Consider the following 19,064-nt stretch of genomic DNA (forward strand, 5'->3'; position numbering starts at 1 on the left):
AGAAGAGGAATATGATGGATTATATGAATTAGAGCCAGTGTGTGCTCCAGGCCTGAGGCTGCACTAGATATAGGAGGGCCGAGCCATAGAGGACACTGAACTGGTTTGGAGACCTCAAAATTGTCCCTGCAATGACCCATTATACACACTGTCTCCTCCCACCTTCTTTACCCCCAGCTAACATGCTTTCTCCAGTGTTTTTACTCCTCTACCCTTATTGCGCACCTTCATTCCTGTCGCTCTTTCTCAGCCCCCCCCCCCCATTGCTTTACTGTTCCTCTGTTACTCTTTTTCTTTCTCTTAGTAACCCCCAGTCCTGCCTCCCTGCCTCTCCCTCACGCTCTGACAGTGGAGTGATTGATGGTGCTCTAGAGGCCTCAGCCTCCTCCCATCCTCCTCCCTGGAGCCCCACTATCAGATTGTGTGCATGTATATATATGTGTGTGTTTTTATTTAGTTGCACACATAACTTCTAGTGGTGACCAACACACTGTCTGCATGAACGTATGCCTGAAAAAAAGAAACAAATCGAAAAATATTCAGCTATTCATTTGGATTTATTTTTTTTGAATTTTCAGTGTTGATCATAATTTTAAAAATATTACATTGCAGTGTGGCTTAAGTTGCGGCACATTTGCTGCTGGCCCAATATCATCTCAATGACGACGCTGGAGTGTTGCTAGGTCGGGTCTCCATGGTAACCAAGGTTCAGACCTCCTTGGGGAAGCAAAGCCCCCCATGGCCATGAACTGTACGACACACTTACACAAAGCACACAGATTCACCAGCCACCTATTGGGGCTACGCAAACAACTACGCATTTGGCATTCACACACACACACACATAAAGAGAAACACTTTGGTACTTATGTTGGTGGATTGGGGTTTGAACAAAGGTCACGGCCAAAGCCAGGCTGCCCAGATGACCTGTGACCTGGAGAACCGCCCCCTCCCTGACATGCAGTCTGTCACTGTCCTTGGACAAGCCCAGTCAATCCACAAAGACGCTCACTCACTGTCCCCACTGATTACTTACAGATAGACTAACAAATCTGCTGTCCATGCTCTAATGAAAGCAGAAACATTACCATGCACATAGTCTGGACAGCTAATTGAAATTTTGTCAGAGGCCTTGAGTCTCACTGGTGTCCAGCCTGTACCTTATGTTTTGGACTGTGATATTATGTATTCGTTTGTATTGGTTTGATTATTTTCACTGTCAGTTCATCTATATTCTAAATGAATCAATAAATTGTTTATTATGATAAATGAGGGGACGCGTTTATCACATCCTTTGTTTCATTTGATCATCAGACTGGCTCGTCAGTTTGCTATCATGTGCAGCAAAGGTAATCAGAAAATCTTAATATTTTAGAAACTTGACATTTGACACATTTACTTGAAAAAGATCAGAACATTTCAATAGATTAATGTCATTTTTAGCTCCTATGTTTTGCCGCTCATTATAATTTCAAGATACAGCTTTTTATCAATTAGTTTTGAGCATGTGTGTGTTTGTGGGCAAACTCTTTACGCATATGGCAACATTTTTTTTATCATCATGGTATTGATGATATGATTAAATAACCGGAGCCTTTGGCATGTACTTTAGGACAGATTAAAAACAAGAGCCACAACAAAAACACGTCTCTGTCTAACAGCACCTCCAGTGCAGCGCTGAATCAACTTGTTCCTGGAGTACATTGGGCTGCTGTAAATCACCACATAAAGTATTTATAAGGTTAAACTTGGGAACTCTGCTGCCGTTAGCTTTTGAATTAGTGTACTCGGACCAGGGGAGATGGACGGGGTGGGGTGTGGGGGGTGTTGATGAGCGGTCTACCACGATTTCTCTCCCGTGGCTGGAGCCTGTTCAGGTTTGAACATTCAACAGTGCCACCTTGCGGTCACTTCTTGCTACTGCCACATGATGAGCACACCGACTCGTTGAAATGTGGAAATCCAGGTAGTACATCTGCTGAAACGTGAATTTTTTTTCCAAGTCTTGTCTTATCAGCCTAGTGAGTGACACTGATAGTGGCTCCTTCGTGTGTTGTGCAAAATGTTCCACTTTGATGCCACATCTACCCATCACGTGTGCAGATTCTGTCTGGGTTTCTGTGGTTTATCACAGTGCAGCCCACAGTGTGGCGTGGTCAGTGGTACAGTGACTGACTTTTTCCTTCCGCTCGGGTTCGAGTGGAGCTGAGTCTGTCAAATTTAGCTGAGGATGTCTCACATATTCTCTTGTCGGTGTCGACCTCCCTCGACAGACCACCTTCTTCCACCCACTGCCCTACTTCAACCCTGTGTTCACACATAAACAAGCAGAGATGGTGGTGATTTATGTGAAACGCAGCAGGGTGTAAGAACAAATTAAAACAACGTGGGATTGGGAAACAGCTCAGTTGAGTTTTAAATACACAACGGATCGTGTTCGTATAGAAATCTTCGCTCAGGGTGTCAAGACGGCAGTTTTTCTCTTGCATATGTGAGTAAGTGAGCGTGTTTGTGTGAGCTGCTGTTTCCAGCCGCGCCATCACTTTCCGACGGCACCAGTCATCCCCCTCTTTTTCACCTCATCTATCTGTTCAATCTCCTCACTCACTCACCCTCCCACTCTTTAACCTCTTGCGTGTCCCCCTTTCTTCTTCTTTTTTTATATCTTGTATTTTTCTCTCCTGTGCACTGAGTTCCTACTCTTTTGAGGCTTACTTCCTGTTGTGTTGCAGGATGTGGGGAGGAGGTGTGGCCTGGGGGGTGTGGACTGTCATGAGTGTGTGTGTGTGATAGAGAGAGAGAGAGAGAGAGAGAGAGAGACAGAAAGAGAGGGAGGGTAATTCTCTCAGCCATATGATTTAATACACTCCTCCTTTTTGGTTAGAGAGCGTCAGAGAGAGGGTGAGTGAGAGTTTTTCTTTAGGTAGCGCACACACACACACTCTCTCACACACACAGATATGACCAAGACAGCAGCAATAGCAGCAAAGGACTTCTCCAGTATGTGGTTGCCAGGTGAGTGACTGTCTGTGCAGCTCTGTCTTTTTTTCTGGCCTTCATTTACCAAGACCAATTAAGCTTTGCTAAAGGGAAAGGGAATTGTGTGTGTGTGTGTGTGTGTGTGTGTGTGTGTGTGTGTGTGTGTGTGTGTGTGTGTGTGTGTGTGTGTGTGTGCAAAGAGAGAGAGAAAGAGCTGTGTCTCCGCTGCTGATTAAAGCCACTGGGTCTAACAAGCTCAGCTAATTAGAGAACATCAAAGGGTGAGAGGTGGTACGCAGCGAATGATGTGAGGGGATGGAGGGATGGATGGAGGGATGGATGGATGAGTGGACGCCTGTCGCAGGCAGAGGGAAAGGTCAGACACCTCACCAACTCGTAGCAAGTGTGTGTGTGTGTGTGTGTGTGTGTGTGTGTGTGTGTGTGTGTGTGTGTGTGTGTGTGTGTGTGTGTGTGCTTCAGCTGAATATTGAATGCCAAATAAGCTTCAGACCAGTTTCACCAAAAGTCTGCTGTAAAATACTGTGAAGAAAGCTTGTGTGTTCCACCAGTATTTTTATATAGTGTAATTCTGCTTTCATTTGTTGTCATTAACACCTTTTCTTTTATTGTTAAGCACCGCAGCATTTGTGTTGACTCTACAAATGGTTTCTTGCTAAGTAACTTTGGAAGCGTGTTAACTCTGGATGTGTTTGTGTGCGTCACAAAGGCTGTACTGATTGTTTTAAAGTTTAAATTCTGTAAGCAAATTTACAGCACATTTTAATGTGCTTAGATTCAAGGCTAATTGTTTTTTTTTTAACAGATTTGCAAAAGAGGAAATGCTTTAAGCGATTGTCATTCTTTGTGTTTAAACCTAATTTTACAAAACTGCAAGGAAGTAAAGTGTGCCTCTTTTTGCCCCACGGCCTCATTTTGGTGGTCAATTTTCTTTACAAGGCTGAAAGAAGTGACAGACACGGTCTCAGTTGACCGATGACAAGTTTCATAGTAAAGCACAGTGGGCTGTTGGCTGACTCACCAATTACTAGAAATCCATTTTAAATGTCAATTAGCTCATATTCCTCGCTCTTCGGTGTGATGATACAGTTTGGGTTTTTTTTATTACAAGTGTCTTTGATTATCTATTTATTAGAGGGGGACTCATGGTCTAAAACTCACCAAGACCCTTCTTAGCTGTTGGTCACTGCTGTGACCTCAGAGAAGTCGCTCTGACTAAAGTTAACCTGCTAACCAAACTACTACTATGTGAGCTAAGTTTGTTTACCTGCTCAGCAGCTGTGTTAATTAAAAAAAGAATATTATGACTGTTAGATTTTAAATTTGGCTCCATAACAGTTTAGTTTATATAGTCCTGCTTGTTTTCACTCATAGCCTCATTCATTTGATTTAAGTGAATCAATGCAGTGAGTGAAACAATATTTTACATTGAACCATAATTGTGCATAAAGTTAAAGCTATCAGATATTTTCTGTCAGGTCAAAATTAGCTCATGAACATATTATGTACTGTTTTTTTCTGTTTAGACAGTGCTGTCTGTGTTTATTTCAGCAACATTTGGCCATGTTGATAAGGAGTTTTATGAGATCCTATTTAGCATCTAAATAATTTTGGAACCAAAAATAACTTACATTTGACAGAACAACCAAGAATGACAGCAGCACAGACTATTATGAAATGTCACGGCCGTGGAGGTCAGCCAGCTGCTGAGTGACATCACATATTTTACTTTTAGCTCCTCACTTAGTTAGATTTTTCTACTTCTTTCTTTGTTATTAAATCACTATAATTATTTCTTTTATGTCGTAATAATAAAATGAAAGACTCTAACTTGTTACCTCAGTTTCACACTTTTGTGCAGTTGGTGTTGTGCTGGATGGCCGACTCTTTGACACTTAGTTTTAAATGGAAAGCATTTCTTTGCAGTCAAAATCGGCATCATAAAGCAGTGCTTGCTTTTTTTCAAATCCGTAGTTAGTAAGTTTGATCACTCCAGTTTCCAGACACCCCCCTTGGCACTGGGGTTGTGTCCTGAATCAGGAAGTGGGGTGAGGGGTGGAGGTTCAGGGTGGTTGCAGCGGAGTTTCATCTCGGCCAAATACCCAGAGGAGAATAACAGAAACAGTCCAGACTGAGCACAGACACCGTTGTTCCTTGTTCCTTTCAATTGCATCATTTATTCATGACAAAGGATTATACAGCATTAAATGTTATCTGTTTAAGATACAGTGAGTACGGTGAAGCACATAGGTCTCATAGGGCGGATAAACCCTCAGCTTTGCTCTAAGATTAGTATTTGCTGTACCAGCTTAATGATGGACGCGTAGCTAATTAAACTTTCTACACTTTTTAAAAAGTTTCTGTCTAAAGTTTAAAGCCCATGAGCAAAAAACTAAACAAAAAGGTCGTTTTTTAAAATTCTCTCCTCTCTTTCTTATACTTATTTAGTCACAACTTTACTACAACTGTGCAAACATGTAGCTCTGCTCAGTGTCATGTGGAATCAGCTGTGGCTTTGTGTGTGCAGCAGTGTGTTGTAAAAGAAAGAAAGGTTTTAAAAGATAGAGTGAAAGAGAGAGTGAGAGAGAGCAGGCTAATATTAATAGCCCCGCTGACAGTAAGTGTTGGGTTTAGCACTCTGCGTTCAACCCGGCACAAGGGGAAGTCGGGAGGGGAAGTGAGAAAAAGACACAGCATCTTGATATACTGTCCCATCACTGTATTACTGACCACATTATCCACCACGCTGCTGTCTGTAGGCCATCTTGAGCCATGAATCAACACACACCTTATTCGTGTGTCCTGTGAGCGGGAGGTACGGTGCAAGAGGCAGCACTTTGGGAGCTTCATGTTTCAGCTGCTTTATGAGTTTTTTTGTCATTTTATGTAGTGGATTTGACTTTCCTGCTGCACTGCCACACAATAAAGATATGAGTACAACATAGTCCAGCCTGGTAGATGTGACGTCTGCCGTGTATTTTAAGTTTCGTTGTGCATTACAGTTTTTTACCCATATAAAAAGTTTTGTGGATTTTTAGAGGAAGACGTTATTTTGGGGTATATGCAGTAGTTTTTTGCCATGAATTGAGCAATGTTGGACAGTTATTTGGTATCAGTAATAGCCACACACGCACGCACGATACCAAACAGACACTATAAGTAAATTTGGAATGACCACAAACTGACTGTAAAAATAGATTTACCAGATGTTTGCATGTCCATCAGCAAGTTTGGTGGCAGAATTAACTTAAGCGTGCTGAGGGAAATTTGACAGTCAGTGTGTGTGTGTGTGTGTGTGTGTGTGTGTGTGTGTGTGTGTGTGTGTGTGTGTGTGTGTGTGTCTGTGTGTGTGTCTGTCTGTGTGTCTGTCTGTCTGTCCTAGCCAATGCAGTACAGTTGATCATCACTTCCCCCTTCCTCCTTCCCCCCAAAATGTCCACTGTTCTCTCATCTGTTTCACTAAAACATTTGCGTTTCCGCCGCTGAACGTGCTTCTGATGAGGGAATGGCTCTCTGTTTAGAAGCCTTTTTAATGATTGCACTCAATTAATGACTTGGTAATTTAAAATCGGCATCCAGTCAGCGGTGGTCAGTGGAGCTGGTTCGTCTGTGTGTCACTACTGCCCCCCAATGGTGAAGTCCAGGCCTGACCACTTGCTTGTTGACACTACAGAAACATTGTATAGGTGTATTTTCTGCGTTTAGTGTTTCATATTGGTGGAAGCAATACAATTTTCCTGTATTGTCAGTGCTTTGTCATCTGCAGCATGAGTAACCGCAGGACGAAGACTGGGGAGAGAAGAGTGAAAGAGGAGAGAGAAAAAAGGAGGGAGACTGAGGGTTTATTATGCAGGTGGGAGATATAATTAGTTGGTCGTTGGGCGGATTTGCATGTTTTCACAAAAGGGAAGTAGCGTGTGTGTGTGTGTGTGTAACAGAACAAGAGAAGCAAAAAAGGCTTCAAGTGGACACAACAAAAACTTTTGCGACAGTTTGTGGCTTCACGCAAATCAAAAGGCTTTTAAAATTAGATAATCCTGTAGAGGGATGATTACTAAGACATGTCAACACCTGCATGCCTATGTGTTCTCTGTAAACTCTCCTCATTCTCATCTTTCCTACGCTGTCTGTTGGCAAAATGCCCTCATGTTGTAGGACCTCTATTCCTTGCCGCTACATTGGGACTGTCCCAATACAGTATCAACCAGGATGTCACTTTTTGTTGCAGTGAATGACACACAATGCGAGACATTTCAAGTAGCGTGCTGCGCCCACGTCAAAGTCTTGAGTTAAATTTAGAACAAGTAAACACCTTGGGTCAGCCTACTCTTATGTTAAACCAGCTACTGGAAAGAATGAATGAATGTGGGTTGTGTTCAACTTTTGAATGATTCAGACACACTGTTTGGTGTACAGTGTGTAGGCCCCGATCTGTGACATGAAAACAGTCAACCCTAACCCATCTAAAATCGACGCCCTGGCTATCCACTTTCCCCTTTTGTCATCTAGTTTCTCATCACAGGCTTCGTAAATGTCTACAATTCTGCTTCCATCGGCACTTTTTGTCTGACGCATATTAAAGAATCAGCCCGAATGACTTAATTATCTCTGTGCTTTCCTGTTTGCAGATATCAGAATGTCAAAGGCAGTAGAGGTTGAGAAAGTCGGGGCTGACTCACCACTGGAGGGCACAGGTAAGATGTGGTTGCTGCGAGGGGCAGCCAGTAAACACACACACACACACACACACACACACACACACACACACACACACACACACAGACATGCACAGAAGCCTCTATATTATATGTAAAAATTTGCACATGTAAGACATCGGAAATTAGAGTTGTGCACAGGCTGTAAGGAAGATGTGATTTATCACCTTTTCCTTTCCCTCCCACACAGATTCAGAACGGAATGGACCTGAATCAAATCACCAGGTACAAGAGACTCTCGTGACTGTTGCATTCATCTACCGCCTCTTTTACATACAAGATAATAGCGACAGTCAACTAATTACTATTTTCTTCATCTATTAACTCCTTGTTGTTGCAAGTCTAAAAGATAATGAAAGAATGCCAGTCACGCTTTACCAGAGACCAAAGCGACAAAAACTGAAAACATTAGATATAATATAGGTCATTTAAAGTCATTTTGACAGTAATTCCTGAGGTTGTCTCCTCTTCTAGGCTCAGTCAATGAAGCTCAGCTCCTTTCCTCTGTCACCGAACCTGAGCAGCAGCAAAGTGAGTGTGCGACTGTGTGTCTCTCCTCATTACTGAACTGCCTGTGCATGTCTTTGCCTAGGCCTGTGTTTGTGCATCTTTTGTGTCTCAACGTCGCACACCAGGCTTATTGACAGTGTGTCTGCCTCAGCTTTGTGTTCATTTCTATGCAGTGAATTGCTCTTTTGTTGCGTTCGATGTTGAGGTTGATAATGTGTCGACTCTCCACCCAGTCTAGAAAGTAAACAGATTGGAAGAAGGGTAGAGAGTATGATGGCACTCGCTTTCAGAGTACAAATAAATCTATAATATTGCTTTTTACCGAGAGTTGAAATCTTCCTAGTTTGCATACCACAAGAGATATGCAAATCAGTAAGCTGGAAAAGGCCCCCTCCACTTGTTTAAACATGCCCAGTCCTGGGAGAAATGACCTTTGTGCAACAAAAATAAATTATTGAACTCTTTTTTTTAATTAAACTGACCAGAGTCACATATCTGATCAGCTTACTAATATAAAGGATACTGCATACAATTTTAGTGATATTTAAATAGTTATTACTGCCATTCACTAGTACGCCTAATGAGCCTCATGTCTTAAACCTACTTGAATTGTCATTGGCATTGAGGCTGGAACCAACCACCCACCTTTTCCTCCTTCAACCACGCCTGTAGAGCAGTGAGGTTAAGAGAGGAGGACATAGGAGAAAATGAATAATACAGTTTACTTAGTCAAGGGTTTCAGGTAACCATCATTTTATCAAACTCTCTCTAAAATTACTTAACCCTCCTGTTGTCCTCAAAAAATATTGTTTCCTTGTCTGAAAAAAATGCAGAAATTCAGCAAAGAAATTCTCCAAATTTCTGAAAATTTGCAAAATTTACAGGAAGAAAATTCCAGTAATTCCTTAAGTTTCCCTTCAAAGTTTTATTATAAAGAATCTCCCAAATTTGGCAAGAAAATTCTTGTGATATTTTCAAAAAATGAGTCCAAATCTTCCAAAAAAGCCTAAAAATATCTGAAGTGACTACATACCGGGCTTTGCAAAAGTTCTGTTACACGGTTTCATGATCTTTAGAGACGTTTACATGTCGGAGTGAAAAATTCCATTAAATAAACTGAAAGTTCTACCTTATAGGCAGGTGTCCTTAATACAATTTTTTTCTCCGGTGAAGTTGTATCAAGATGGAAGTCAAAAGAGTTGAGATATCTGCTCTCCTTCATGTTGGCCACAACAAGTCTGACAGAGCCAAGCAGCTGAACATCAGCCGGATGACCGTCCACAGAGTCGCAGAGAGGCTCTAGAATGGTGAAGATCTTTCAGTGACCTGAAAGATCTTCACCATTCTTTAGCCTCTCCGCAACTCTGTGGACGGTCATCCGGCTGATGTTCAGCACGAAAGAGAGCAGATATCTCAACTCTTTTGACTTCCATCTTGATACAACTTCACCGGAGAAAAAAATTGTATTAAGGACACCTGCCTATAAGGTAGAACTTTCAGTTTGTTTAATGGAATTTTTCACTCCGACATGTAAACATCTCTAAAGATCATGAAACCGTGTAACAGAACTTTTGCAAAGCCCGGTATATATCAGTGAAACTTCTAATATTTTCTTCTTTCTTAAGAGACGTTTTTAACATTTCTTTTTTCCACCAAAGAATGTTCCACGATTTCCCAAAAACGTTGAAAACGTGGACATCAGAAATTTCACTGTGAAAATATTTTTTCTCCACATTTTCAAACCTAAAATGGGTCAATTTTGACCCACAGGATGACAGGAGGGTTAAACTGTTTTTCAATAAACTGTTAAGAATAAATTACCATTGATTGTATTAAAAATACAAAGATTATTACAAACAAGTTGACATTTAATTTGTGTATTCCTATTGCTAGTGAAGATGATAGCTCTTAAATGCTAATTTTGTCATTATTCTAACAAATTCTAAGTGTATCTCTATTTTTTGTTGGTTATTAATTTGCCCCTGTGTTCTCTTTCTTCATCCCAGAACAAGATGGAGGAATGTGCTGAAATGTCCCCAGCCCTTCCTCCCTCTCACGGCCCGACTCCTTCACAGACAGCCCTGCAACACACACAGCTCATGCTGACCGGCTCCCAGCTAGCAGGGGTAAGACACACAGTCTGTATGTGCAAACAGACTCAGACCTTGCTTTGCTTTTACCTTGCTTGCTTTTCTTGTGCTGCTTTTTTGAAGACTTTGTTTCCTTCTTTGTCTTCTCTGTGCACTGTCTTCTATGTCTTCATTTTTACTCTTCTCTTCTCCTTCTCCTCTCCTTCTCCTCTCCTTCTCCTCTCCTCTCCTCTCCTCTCCTCTCCTCTCCTCTCCTCTCCTCTCCTCTCCTCTCCTCTCCTCTCCTCTCCTCTCCTCTCCTCTCCTCTCCTCTCCTCTCCTCTCCTCTCCTCTCCTCTCCTCTCCTCTCCTCTCCTCTCCTCTCCACCAGTTGACAGCTCTGTTGCCAGCCCAGCAGCAGTTGTTGCTGCAGCAGGCTCAGGCTCAACTCCTGGCTGCAGCTGTCCAGCAGTCCAATGCAGCCCATGCAGCTCATGCCGCCCACGCAGCCGCCCAAGCCAATCAGCAAGCTCAGGCAGCTGCAGCAGCAAATCAGCAAGCCCAGCAGCAACAGCAGCAGCAGCAGCAGCAAGCGGGACAAACGGGGCAGCAGGCTCAGCCACAGTCCCAGGGACAGGGACAGAGCACACAGGAGCAGACAGTCCAAAGTGTCCCTGTCCCACCTCCTCCACCCCAGCTTACCCTTTCCCAGCCCATTCAGCTTACCGCCCAGGTACTGACCACCAAAAACGGCCAATTCACAATATCCGTGATGCATAAGTGCTCACATTTTACTTTTCTTCTCTCTGAATTATAGAATAACAATGGCCACGGTTACATGAAGTTTTTTAATTTGGAATTATTAATTCGGAATTAACTCATTCGGTATTAAAGTTTTGTGCTTCGCGTTTACATGGAAATATTAATTCCGAATTAAGGTTTACATGGGCTGCACGCTTATTTCCCTTCCTTAATTCCGCTTTAACGCTTGGACGTTGGAAAGGATTCTGATTGGACAGGGAGTGGACGTGATGTATCCCTGTTTACCGGAAGTAACAACATGGAGGAACAACTAATAAGCACGCTTTTCGCTTTGCTTTTTATTGTTGTTTTGAAACAGCAACTCGACAATGGCGTACTACTTCAGTCGCAGAACGTGTACGTCGCTACGTCATCGCTACGTGAGGAGCCAAGCAAGTGCAGAATGACTGGAATTAACTAAAGCGGAATTAACTGTATACATGAATGAGTTTATTCTGAATTAACATCGAGATAAACCAGGCAGTTTATTCGGAATTAAGTTTATTCGGAATTCACTTTTTAATTCAGAATTACGTGTTTACAAGGAGATTTTAAAATGGAATTAACTTTAATTCCGAATTAAAGAGGAATTAAAAGTCTCATGTAAACGTGGCAAATAAGACACTTTCGTCCTGCTTCTATGAGTTCTTTTCAGCCAACTCTTTTTTCCTTTTTGCGTGTGATTGACTTCTCTGTTTATTCTCAGAAAATAAGAAATTACTGTCTGTCTGATCTCTTCATTCTCCCTCGATCGAACAGGACATTCAGCAGCTGCTTCAGCTTCAGCAGTTAGTGCTGGTGCCCGGTCACCCACTCCCATCTCCTGCCCCGTTCCTCCTCCCACAGGCACAGCAGGGCCAGCAAGGTGGGCACTCACTTTCCAACAAAAACACTTATAGCTGTAAACAGAAAATCTGCCTTTTTTCAAAAGACATATTCACAGTTGATGATGTACTTTTTTCCTCAGGACTCCTATCAACACCAAATCTTATTCCGCTACCTCAGCAAAACCAAGGGAGCCTGCTCTCTGCTCAAACTAGAATGGGACTCCAAGCACAGGTATGAGGAAACATCCAGCGTTTGGAAAAGGAAAGTGCGGTCTATGCACAAGTGATAAACATGCATCTGTTTCTTTGTCATTTTTCCAGCCATCCTCCCTACAGCGAGACAAGTGTCTGGATGTGAGCGTGGGTGGAGGCGTGACCACGGTACCCTCAGTGACCTCTCACCCAGAGGAGCCCAGTGACCTGGAAGAACTGGAACAGTTTGCCCGCACTTTCAAACAGAGACGCATCAAACTGGGCTTCACACAGGTCGGAAGAGACTCCTGTGTTTTGTGCGTGTGCTGGTCATGCTAGCATTGGATGTTTTGATGTGTCTTGTCTTGTGTTACACTCTACTTCTTATTCTTTCATCCCTCCTCCAGGGAGATGTGGGCTTGGCCATGGGGAAGCTATACGGCAACGACTTCAGTCAGACCACCATCTCCCGCTTTGAAGCTCTCAACCTAAGCTTTAAGAACATGTGCAAGCTGAAGCCACTGCTGGAGAAATGGCTCAATGATGCAGGTGAGCCCCCATTCAGACTATTGTATGACTGAAGTAGCTGTAATCAGCATAAATGGGGCAGCTATATCACATTTACATGGAGTAGGTGGAAATTTATTGTTGTTATTTCAGCGTTTACTTTGTGCTAATGTTTTGCTGAATTTGTCCTGTAGAAACCATGTCCATAGACAGCACCCTGCCCAGTCCCAGCTCCCTGTCCTCTCCCTCTCTGGGCTTTGAGGGGCTTCCTGGTCGCCGCAGAAAGAAGAGAACCAGCATCGAGACGAATGTACGAGTGGCCCTGGAGCGCGCATTTCTGACGGTAAGATAAGTATCTTATTACTATAATTTTATAACAGTCCCTATGTTTCTTCTTTCTTTTGTCTTATTGCCTTTTATGTCTTATGTAAAGTGTTTTGTACTGTCTTGTCGTTGAGAAATGCCGTACAAAACTTGCCATCACTGTTCAAGGTTGATGCTACGGGTCCGTATCTGTAGACACTACTGTTCAGTTAAGAAATGGAGAAACTAGAATTCATCAGAAAAAGGGGATTAAATTGTGATTCATATCCTTTTCTTGGAATGAGCGTTTTTTCATCATGTACAAGACCTATTGATGATGGAGGCTAATTAGTTTAGTAATAACTTTATCTCGCTTACTAATGCTGTTATATATGAATAAAGTTGATTTGGTGTTTTCTGGTCCCCACTGCACAATGGTTTGTGGCCTAAATGAATTTGTGTTTAAAGGTTTTTATTCTTATATAGCAGGGGTGTCAAACTCATTTTAGGGCCACATACAGCTTAATTTGATCTCAAGTAGGCCGGACTAGTAAAATCACAGCATAATAGCCCATAAATAACCACAACTCCAAATTCTTCCATTTATTTTTGTGCAAGAAAAATGGCATTCTGAAAATGTTCACATTTAATGAACTATATTTTTAAGATAAGACTAAAAAGCTTCATTGTAATGATACACAAGGAAATTCCAGATGACTTTCTCCATTTTAAACACACAAGATAAATAAATTAAGAAAATAAAATGATAAAAAAAATAACTAAATAGTGGAGTAAAAGATGTTTATTTATTTAGAATTTATTAAAAGTTTACAGTTTTACAATTGTACTATTTGCAGTTAATGCCTTCTGTGTACTTTTTACACTTTGCAGCGTCATCTCGTGGGCCGGTTTTGGCCCGCGGGCCGTATGTTTGGCACTCCTGTCATGTAGCATGTAGCATAAATATAGCACTGCTGAAAGGATCTAAATTCCTGTTTGTTTTCCTTCTCCTCCCACAGAACCAGAAGCCTACCTCAGAAGAGATCCTGCTGATTGCCGAGCAGCTCAACATGGAGAAGGAGGTGATCCGGGTCTGGTTCTGTAACCGCCGGCAGAAAGAGAAGCGCATCAATCCCACGAGTGCCACCCCTCCTCTGCCCAGCCAGCCCCCCACTGCCCCGTCAACGCACAAACCGCCCTGCTACAGCCCTCACATGGTACACATCCAGCCTCAGCACCCCTGTTAGCACGTTAGCTTACCCAGCACAAATACATCACAGTCTTTGTTTCCTGCCTGTCTTTTAATGAAAGGTTTCAATAATACACATACTACTGTCTGTAAGAAACTTAAATGTGGCTCTTCTTCTTCTTCTTCTTGACAGATGTCCAGCCAGCTGTCGCAGGCTGTGACCAGTCTAAGCAGCACAACGGTGACTACCATGTCCTCCGTCTGCCCTCTGACTTCCAGCCTCACCTCCACCCACCCCTCCCTCAGCTCAGCCCACCCCTCTCTCAGCTCTGCACCCTCTCCAGCGACTCCTCCACCTCCTCCCCGCAGCACAGCCAGCCCAGCCACTCCCAGCCACAGCACACTCAACCTTAACACAGGGTAAGAGACGCTCACAGCAAACCACCTGGGCCTCCCCGCTCAGTGAAATACAGCCGGGGAAAATGTGGGTTTTAAGGGGGCCGTTCACTCAGTAATATAGCAACAACATATCTCTAGTGGTATCTAGCAATGGTGATAATGTTGGACTTTATTAGCTCTAGTCTGTACACACAACATTGACTGTATGTCCGTCCATCTGAATAGAGGAATCCCCCTGTTGTTTTTGTTATTCCTTATTTTTCTTAGTTGGTTTTTGGGAGTTTTTCTGTATTCAGACTGAGAGTGTAAGGATAGTCAGTGTACAGATTAGAAAACCCTTTGAGGTAATCAAGTCATTAGCTTGTATTTGGAAATAGAAGTGACTTGTTTAAAGTTTGAAAATGTTTCACTCTATTCCATTGTTATTGAACAGAATTTGATTTCTAGTGCTCACAGTATTTAAGATATACAGTTAACCCTCGTGTCATCCTGAGGGTCAGAATTGACCCGTTTTAAAGTTTGAAAATGTGGGAAAAAAAACAGTGAAACTTCTGATGTCCACATTTTCAAAATTTTTGGGAAATCTTTGAACATTTCCTGGTGGGAAAAAAAGAATAGAAGTTTTACTGATATCTATGTAATCACTTGAGATATTTTTTAGGATTTTTTGGAAGATTTTTACTCATTTTTTGAAAACGTTTGCAAGAATTTTCTTGCCAGATTTAGGGGATTTTTTTTTAAATAAAACTTTTATGGAATTATTGGAATTTTCTTCCTGAAGCTTTTGCAAATTTATAGGAATTTGGGGGGAAATGTGTAAAATAAATATTTTTTGATATATATGTAATCACTTGAGATATTTGTAGGATTTTTTTGGAAGATTTTTACTCATTTTTTGGATATATTTACAAAAATTTTCTTGCGAAATTTGGGAGATTTTTTTTTAAATAAAACTTTTAAGGGAAACTTTTAAGGAATCATTGGAATTTTCTTCCTGAATGTTTTGCAAATTTTCAGAAATCTGGGGAATTTTTTTTTGCTGAAATTTTGGATTTTTTTCAGACAAGGAAACAATACTTTTGGTGCCCGTAAATGAGGACAACAGGAGGGTTAAGACACTCTGAGGCAAGAGGAGAAAAAAGTCATTTCTCTGTGGCAAAATAAATGTCGGTGTGGATGATCCTCCTCTTCCTGGAATTATCTTTTAGTTTTTTTAACGAAAGAAAATGGAAATAAAAAATAAAACAGCATACAGTAAATTGTCAAAGTGAAAATAAATTGATCCAGTTACTTCCACTACCTTTCAGCAGAATCTAAGAAAATATATTTATAAAAAAAAGACAGTGAAGGTAAACCTGTGTGCATGACCACTATGTGAGATCTAACTGAGAAATCACACTGACCCTTTAAAGTTTGGTCTTTGTTCGATTTTCTACTTAAATCTGTCACTTGAATTATTATTTTAATCAATGTTTGTCGATGGTGGACGCCACAGGGAAATCAGTTTAGGCAAAATATTTACCACATGCTCACAAACACACAGCATTTCCATGAACATCCTCACTTTGAATGCTGCACCACACTCGGTTCACCTGCAGTTTGTAGTTAAATGGTTGATACTTAATACTCACACACACAGTGACTGTGCATACACGCTGATATTCCAACATGCTACCGGGTGCCTCTTCTGCCCCTACGCAGCAGCACATCTTAACCCTGTGTGTCTATGCGTGTGTGTGTGTGTGTGGTTCTTGTGTTCACAGCTTATGGCGTATGGGTAAAAAGAACGGTGACGTGTCAAACTACATCACCGATTTTGCTGCAAACTTGAGGTGAATACGACCGAGACGCACACATTACACACAAAAAAAATCATTCAGACGGTGCAAATGTCTTCATGTGTGTTTGTTTTCTTTTCTAAAATGAGTAGGTTGTAAGATGCTTTGTGACATTTCCAGGATGCTCTGTGTCTTTCTACATTTCTAAGCTTTTGTCTATACAGCCAGTTGTCAGCATATTGCCGCTCTTTATATGTGTAGGGATGAATTTGCCCTCTGTCTGTCCTTGCTACTAAACCTGCTGTTTTCCTCACCTTTTCTCCTCTGCCTGTCTGTGTTGGTGTATATGCTTGCACATGTATGGTGCTGCGTGTGTGTGTGTGTGTGTGTGTGTGTGTGTGTGTGTGTGTGTGTGTGTGTGTGTGTGTGTGTGTGTGTGTGTGTGTGTGTGTGTGTGTGTGTGTGTGTGTGTGTGCGCGCACCACAACAGGAACACTGTGATGGGAGTTAACACAGGGATGAACCAAGCCCTCCTCGGTAACAATCCCCTGGCCACTATCCAAGGTGTGTGTGTGTGTGAGAAAGAGACACTGAGAGGCAAATGGGTTTATTGAAGGAGAGAGAGAGAAAAAAGAGACAAAAATGTTTAGCCTCAGCACTACTGATAAACAGAATGTAATTTAAAGGTCAAGGCTGAGGTGGAGCTGTGTAGTATTATCTAATTTCTAGTCCACAGTTTACATTAAAAACACCCAGAAAATAGTTTTTCTTTTTCTTTTTTTATATTTAGTGTACAGGTAATGCATCTCTACTCTCAAACAGTTATAGAAACTGTTCTCCCGTACACGCTTAACCCTCGTGTCGTCCTGCAGGTCAGAACTGACCTGTTTTAAAGTTTGAAAATGTCGAGAAAAAAGCATGGTCTGTCCCGCAGAAGTGACCATAAACACCATCCCAACCACCATCAGCTCAGCAGAGTTCACTTTTAATCATATTTCACTGGGAAAAATGCCCCTCTCAAAACAAGAACAAAAAACTTATTTCAAAGAACTTCTACCTTGAAATAAGTGAAAAAATCTGCCAATAGAACAAGTGAAAAATGGCTTGGTAAGATTTGTTGAAATAAGAAATGATGTTTAGAATATTGAGATCTCAAAATTAGCCGGGAAAACTTGTTTTAAGCTCTATTTTACCAGGATTGTCAAGCTTAGGTGTCTTAACCCTCATGTTGTCTTCATTTACAGCACCAAAAAATATTGTTGCCTTGTCTGAAAAAAAATTCCGAAATTCAGCAAAAACTTCCCCAAATTTATGAAAAATTTGAAAAATCTTCAGGAAGAAAATTCTTTAGAAGTTTCCCTTAAAAGTTTTATTTGAAAAAAAACAAACAAATTTGGCAAGAAATAAAAATTTAAACAATAAATGAAAATTGTAAATATTTTCAAAAAATGAGTAAAAATCTTCCAAAAAATCCAAAACATTTTTTTGACTTTTTTTTCCACAAAAAATGTTCAAAAATTTCCCCAAAAATCTTGAAAATGTGGAAGTTTGCACTGTGAAAACATTTTTCCCCCATATTTTTAAACTTTAAAACAGGTCAGTTTGACCGGCAGGATGACATGAAGGTTAAAACAAGATAATTTCAGGACTGTTTGACTTAACTTGATATTTCAGATGCGTTGTCTTAAAACAAGTCCCTCCATTTTGCTGAAATGCCACTTGTTCAGTGAATTTATCTTGAACCAAGTGGGATGAGACACTTTGACTAAAAGTAAGACCAATTTACTTGGTAAGATTTTGAGTTTTTACAGTGTTGGTTGAGGATGAGGTGAACTAAAAGGAGAAGTGCGATGATGAATAATAACAGTCGTACATGGTGGGTGAAGTTGCACCGGCTGCCTACTGGCTGGAGACATGGATGAATAGGCAGCCAGGGGTGTTTGATCATCTACAGTAAGAAGAAGCAGCTGAGACAGAAAGAGGTGTAGAGAAGTAAAAAAAAAAAAAGCTTATTTCTCATGTGTTGTCATCTACCTCCATGACTCCATCCCATCAAGTGTCTGTGTGTGAGTGATGTGGATACATCCATGTGTGCGCTGGCGTTGTTGTTTTTTCTGTGTGTGCATCTTTGCTGCCTCACTCATTCTTAGCTTTTCACGTCTTTACTTTTATTATTAGTAGAATATGTTCACCACCGTAGCGCTCATACTCCAAGACATCAAACTCTGAGAAACTAGAAATAAGTTTCTTCATCAAACAGGCCATAATCTACAGTGCAACCACAAAACATTCTGCTTTGAGTACTATGGGGAACTAACGCTGCTTTAAAAACATCACAAACATGATCAGGCTGAGTCGTACTCTTACTTGCCTTTGAACCTGTTTGCACCTTTTACACAGCATTCGGCGTATGAAACGAGCACTGCATGGAGCTGTAAGAACTGCAAGAGAAAAACAGTCACGCTGCTTGTTTCCATAACAACAGACCTCTCATGTCAGTTCACCTGTTCTAATGCCGTATCTAATCGTTTAAGATTAGCTTGCTGGGGTGGTTAGATAATGTTCAATTACTTGGTTTTTATGATTTGTTTTTGTGTAGTTTAGTTTTTTAAAATTAAGTTGGCCAGCTTAGAAGTGAAACCGACTCCAAAAAAAGCAATTAAGCACATGCAGTGCCTTTTAGCTGCTCCGTTTTAGGATGCTTTCTCTGATTGAGCTGTTGGGAATTGTTGTCTTCAGCAGTGGGAGATGAAGAAGCTTCAGTGAACGTGGGCAGA

General features: G+C 41.4%; 2 protein-coding genes across 8 annotated transcripts in view; one reads left to right on the forward strand and one right to left on the reverse strand.

Annotated features, from left to right (window-relative positions):
- Nucleotides 1-19,064, reverse strand: part of rabac1 (Rab acceptor 1 (prenylated)) — a 152,572-nt gene that overhangs the window by 67,787 nt on the left and 65,721 nt on the right. The window lies entirely within an intron of this gene.
- pou2f2a (POU class 2 homeobox 2a) overlaps nucleotides 1-19,064 on the forward strand; it is a 50,293-nt gene that overhangs the window by 20,932 nt on the left and 10,297 nt on the right. For 2 of the 7 annotated variants that reach the window (XR_007945450.1, XM_051956890.1), the window contains exons 2-15: nucleotides 7,626-7,691; nucleotides 7,903-7,937; nucleotides 8,187-8,243; nucleotides 10,229-10,348; nucleotides 10,683-11,024; nucleotides 11,852-11,957; nucleotides 12,060-12,151; nucleotides 12,241-12,405; nucleotides 12,519-12,660; nucleotides 12,813-12,961; nucleotides 13,941-14,138; nucleotides 14,304-14,530; nucleotides 16,273-16,341; nucleotides 16,778-16,851. Coding sequence is in view for 6 of the 7 variants with exons in the window: in XM_051956890.1 (XP_051812850.1) it covers nucleotides 7,626-7,691; nucleotides 7,903-7,937; nucleotides 8,187-8,243; nucleotides 10,229-10,348; nucleotides 10,683-11,024; nucleotides 11,852-11,957; nucleotides 12,060-12,151; nucleotides 12,241-12,405; nucleotides 12,519-12,660; nucleotides 12,813-12,961; nucleotides 13,941-14,138; nucleotides 14,304-14,530; nucleotides 16,273-16,341; nucleotides 16,778-16,851 (1,842 nt within the window). In the remaining variant the exon portion in view is untranslated. Of the gene's footprint in view, nucleotides 1-2,855; nucleotides 3,016-7,625; nucleotides 7,692-7,902; nucleotides 7,938-8,186; nucleotides 8,244-10,228; nucleotides 10,349-10,682; nucleotides 11,025-11,851; nucleotides 11,958-12,059; nucleotides 12,152-12,240; nucleotides 12,406-12,518; nucleotides 12,661-12,812; nucleotides 12,962-13,940; nucleotides 14,139-14,303; nucleotides 14,531-16,272; nucleotides 16,342-16,777; nucleotides 16,852-19,064 lie in introns of those variants that run through there. The other 5 variants (XM_051956892.1, XM_051956891.1, XM_051956895.1 and 2 more) reach the window with 5 other exon arrangements.

The sequence above is a fragment of the Acanthochromis polyacanthus genome, chromosome 12 (assembly GCF_021347895.1).
Source record: "Acanthochromis polyacanthus isolate Apoly-LR-REF ecotype Palm Island chromosome 12, KAUST_Apoly_ChrSc, whole genome shotgun sequence".
NCBI lineage: Eukaryota > Metazoa > Chordata > Actinopteri > Pomacentridae > Acanthochromis > Acanthochromis polyacanthus.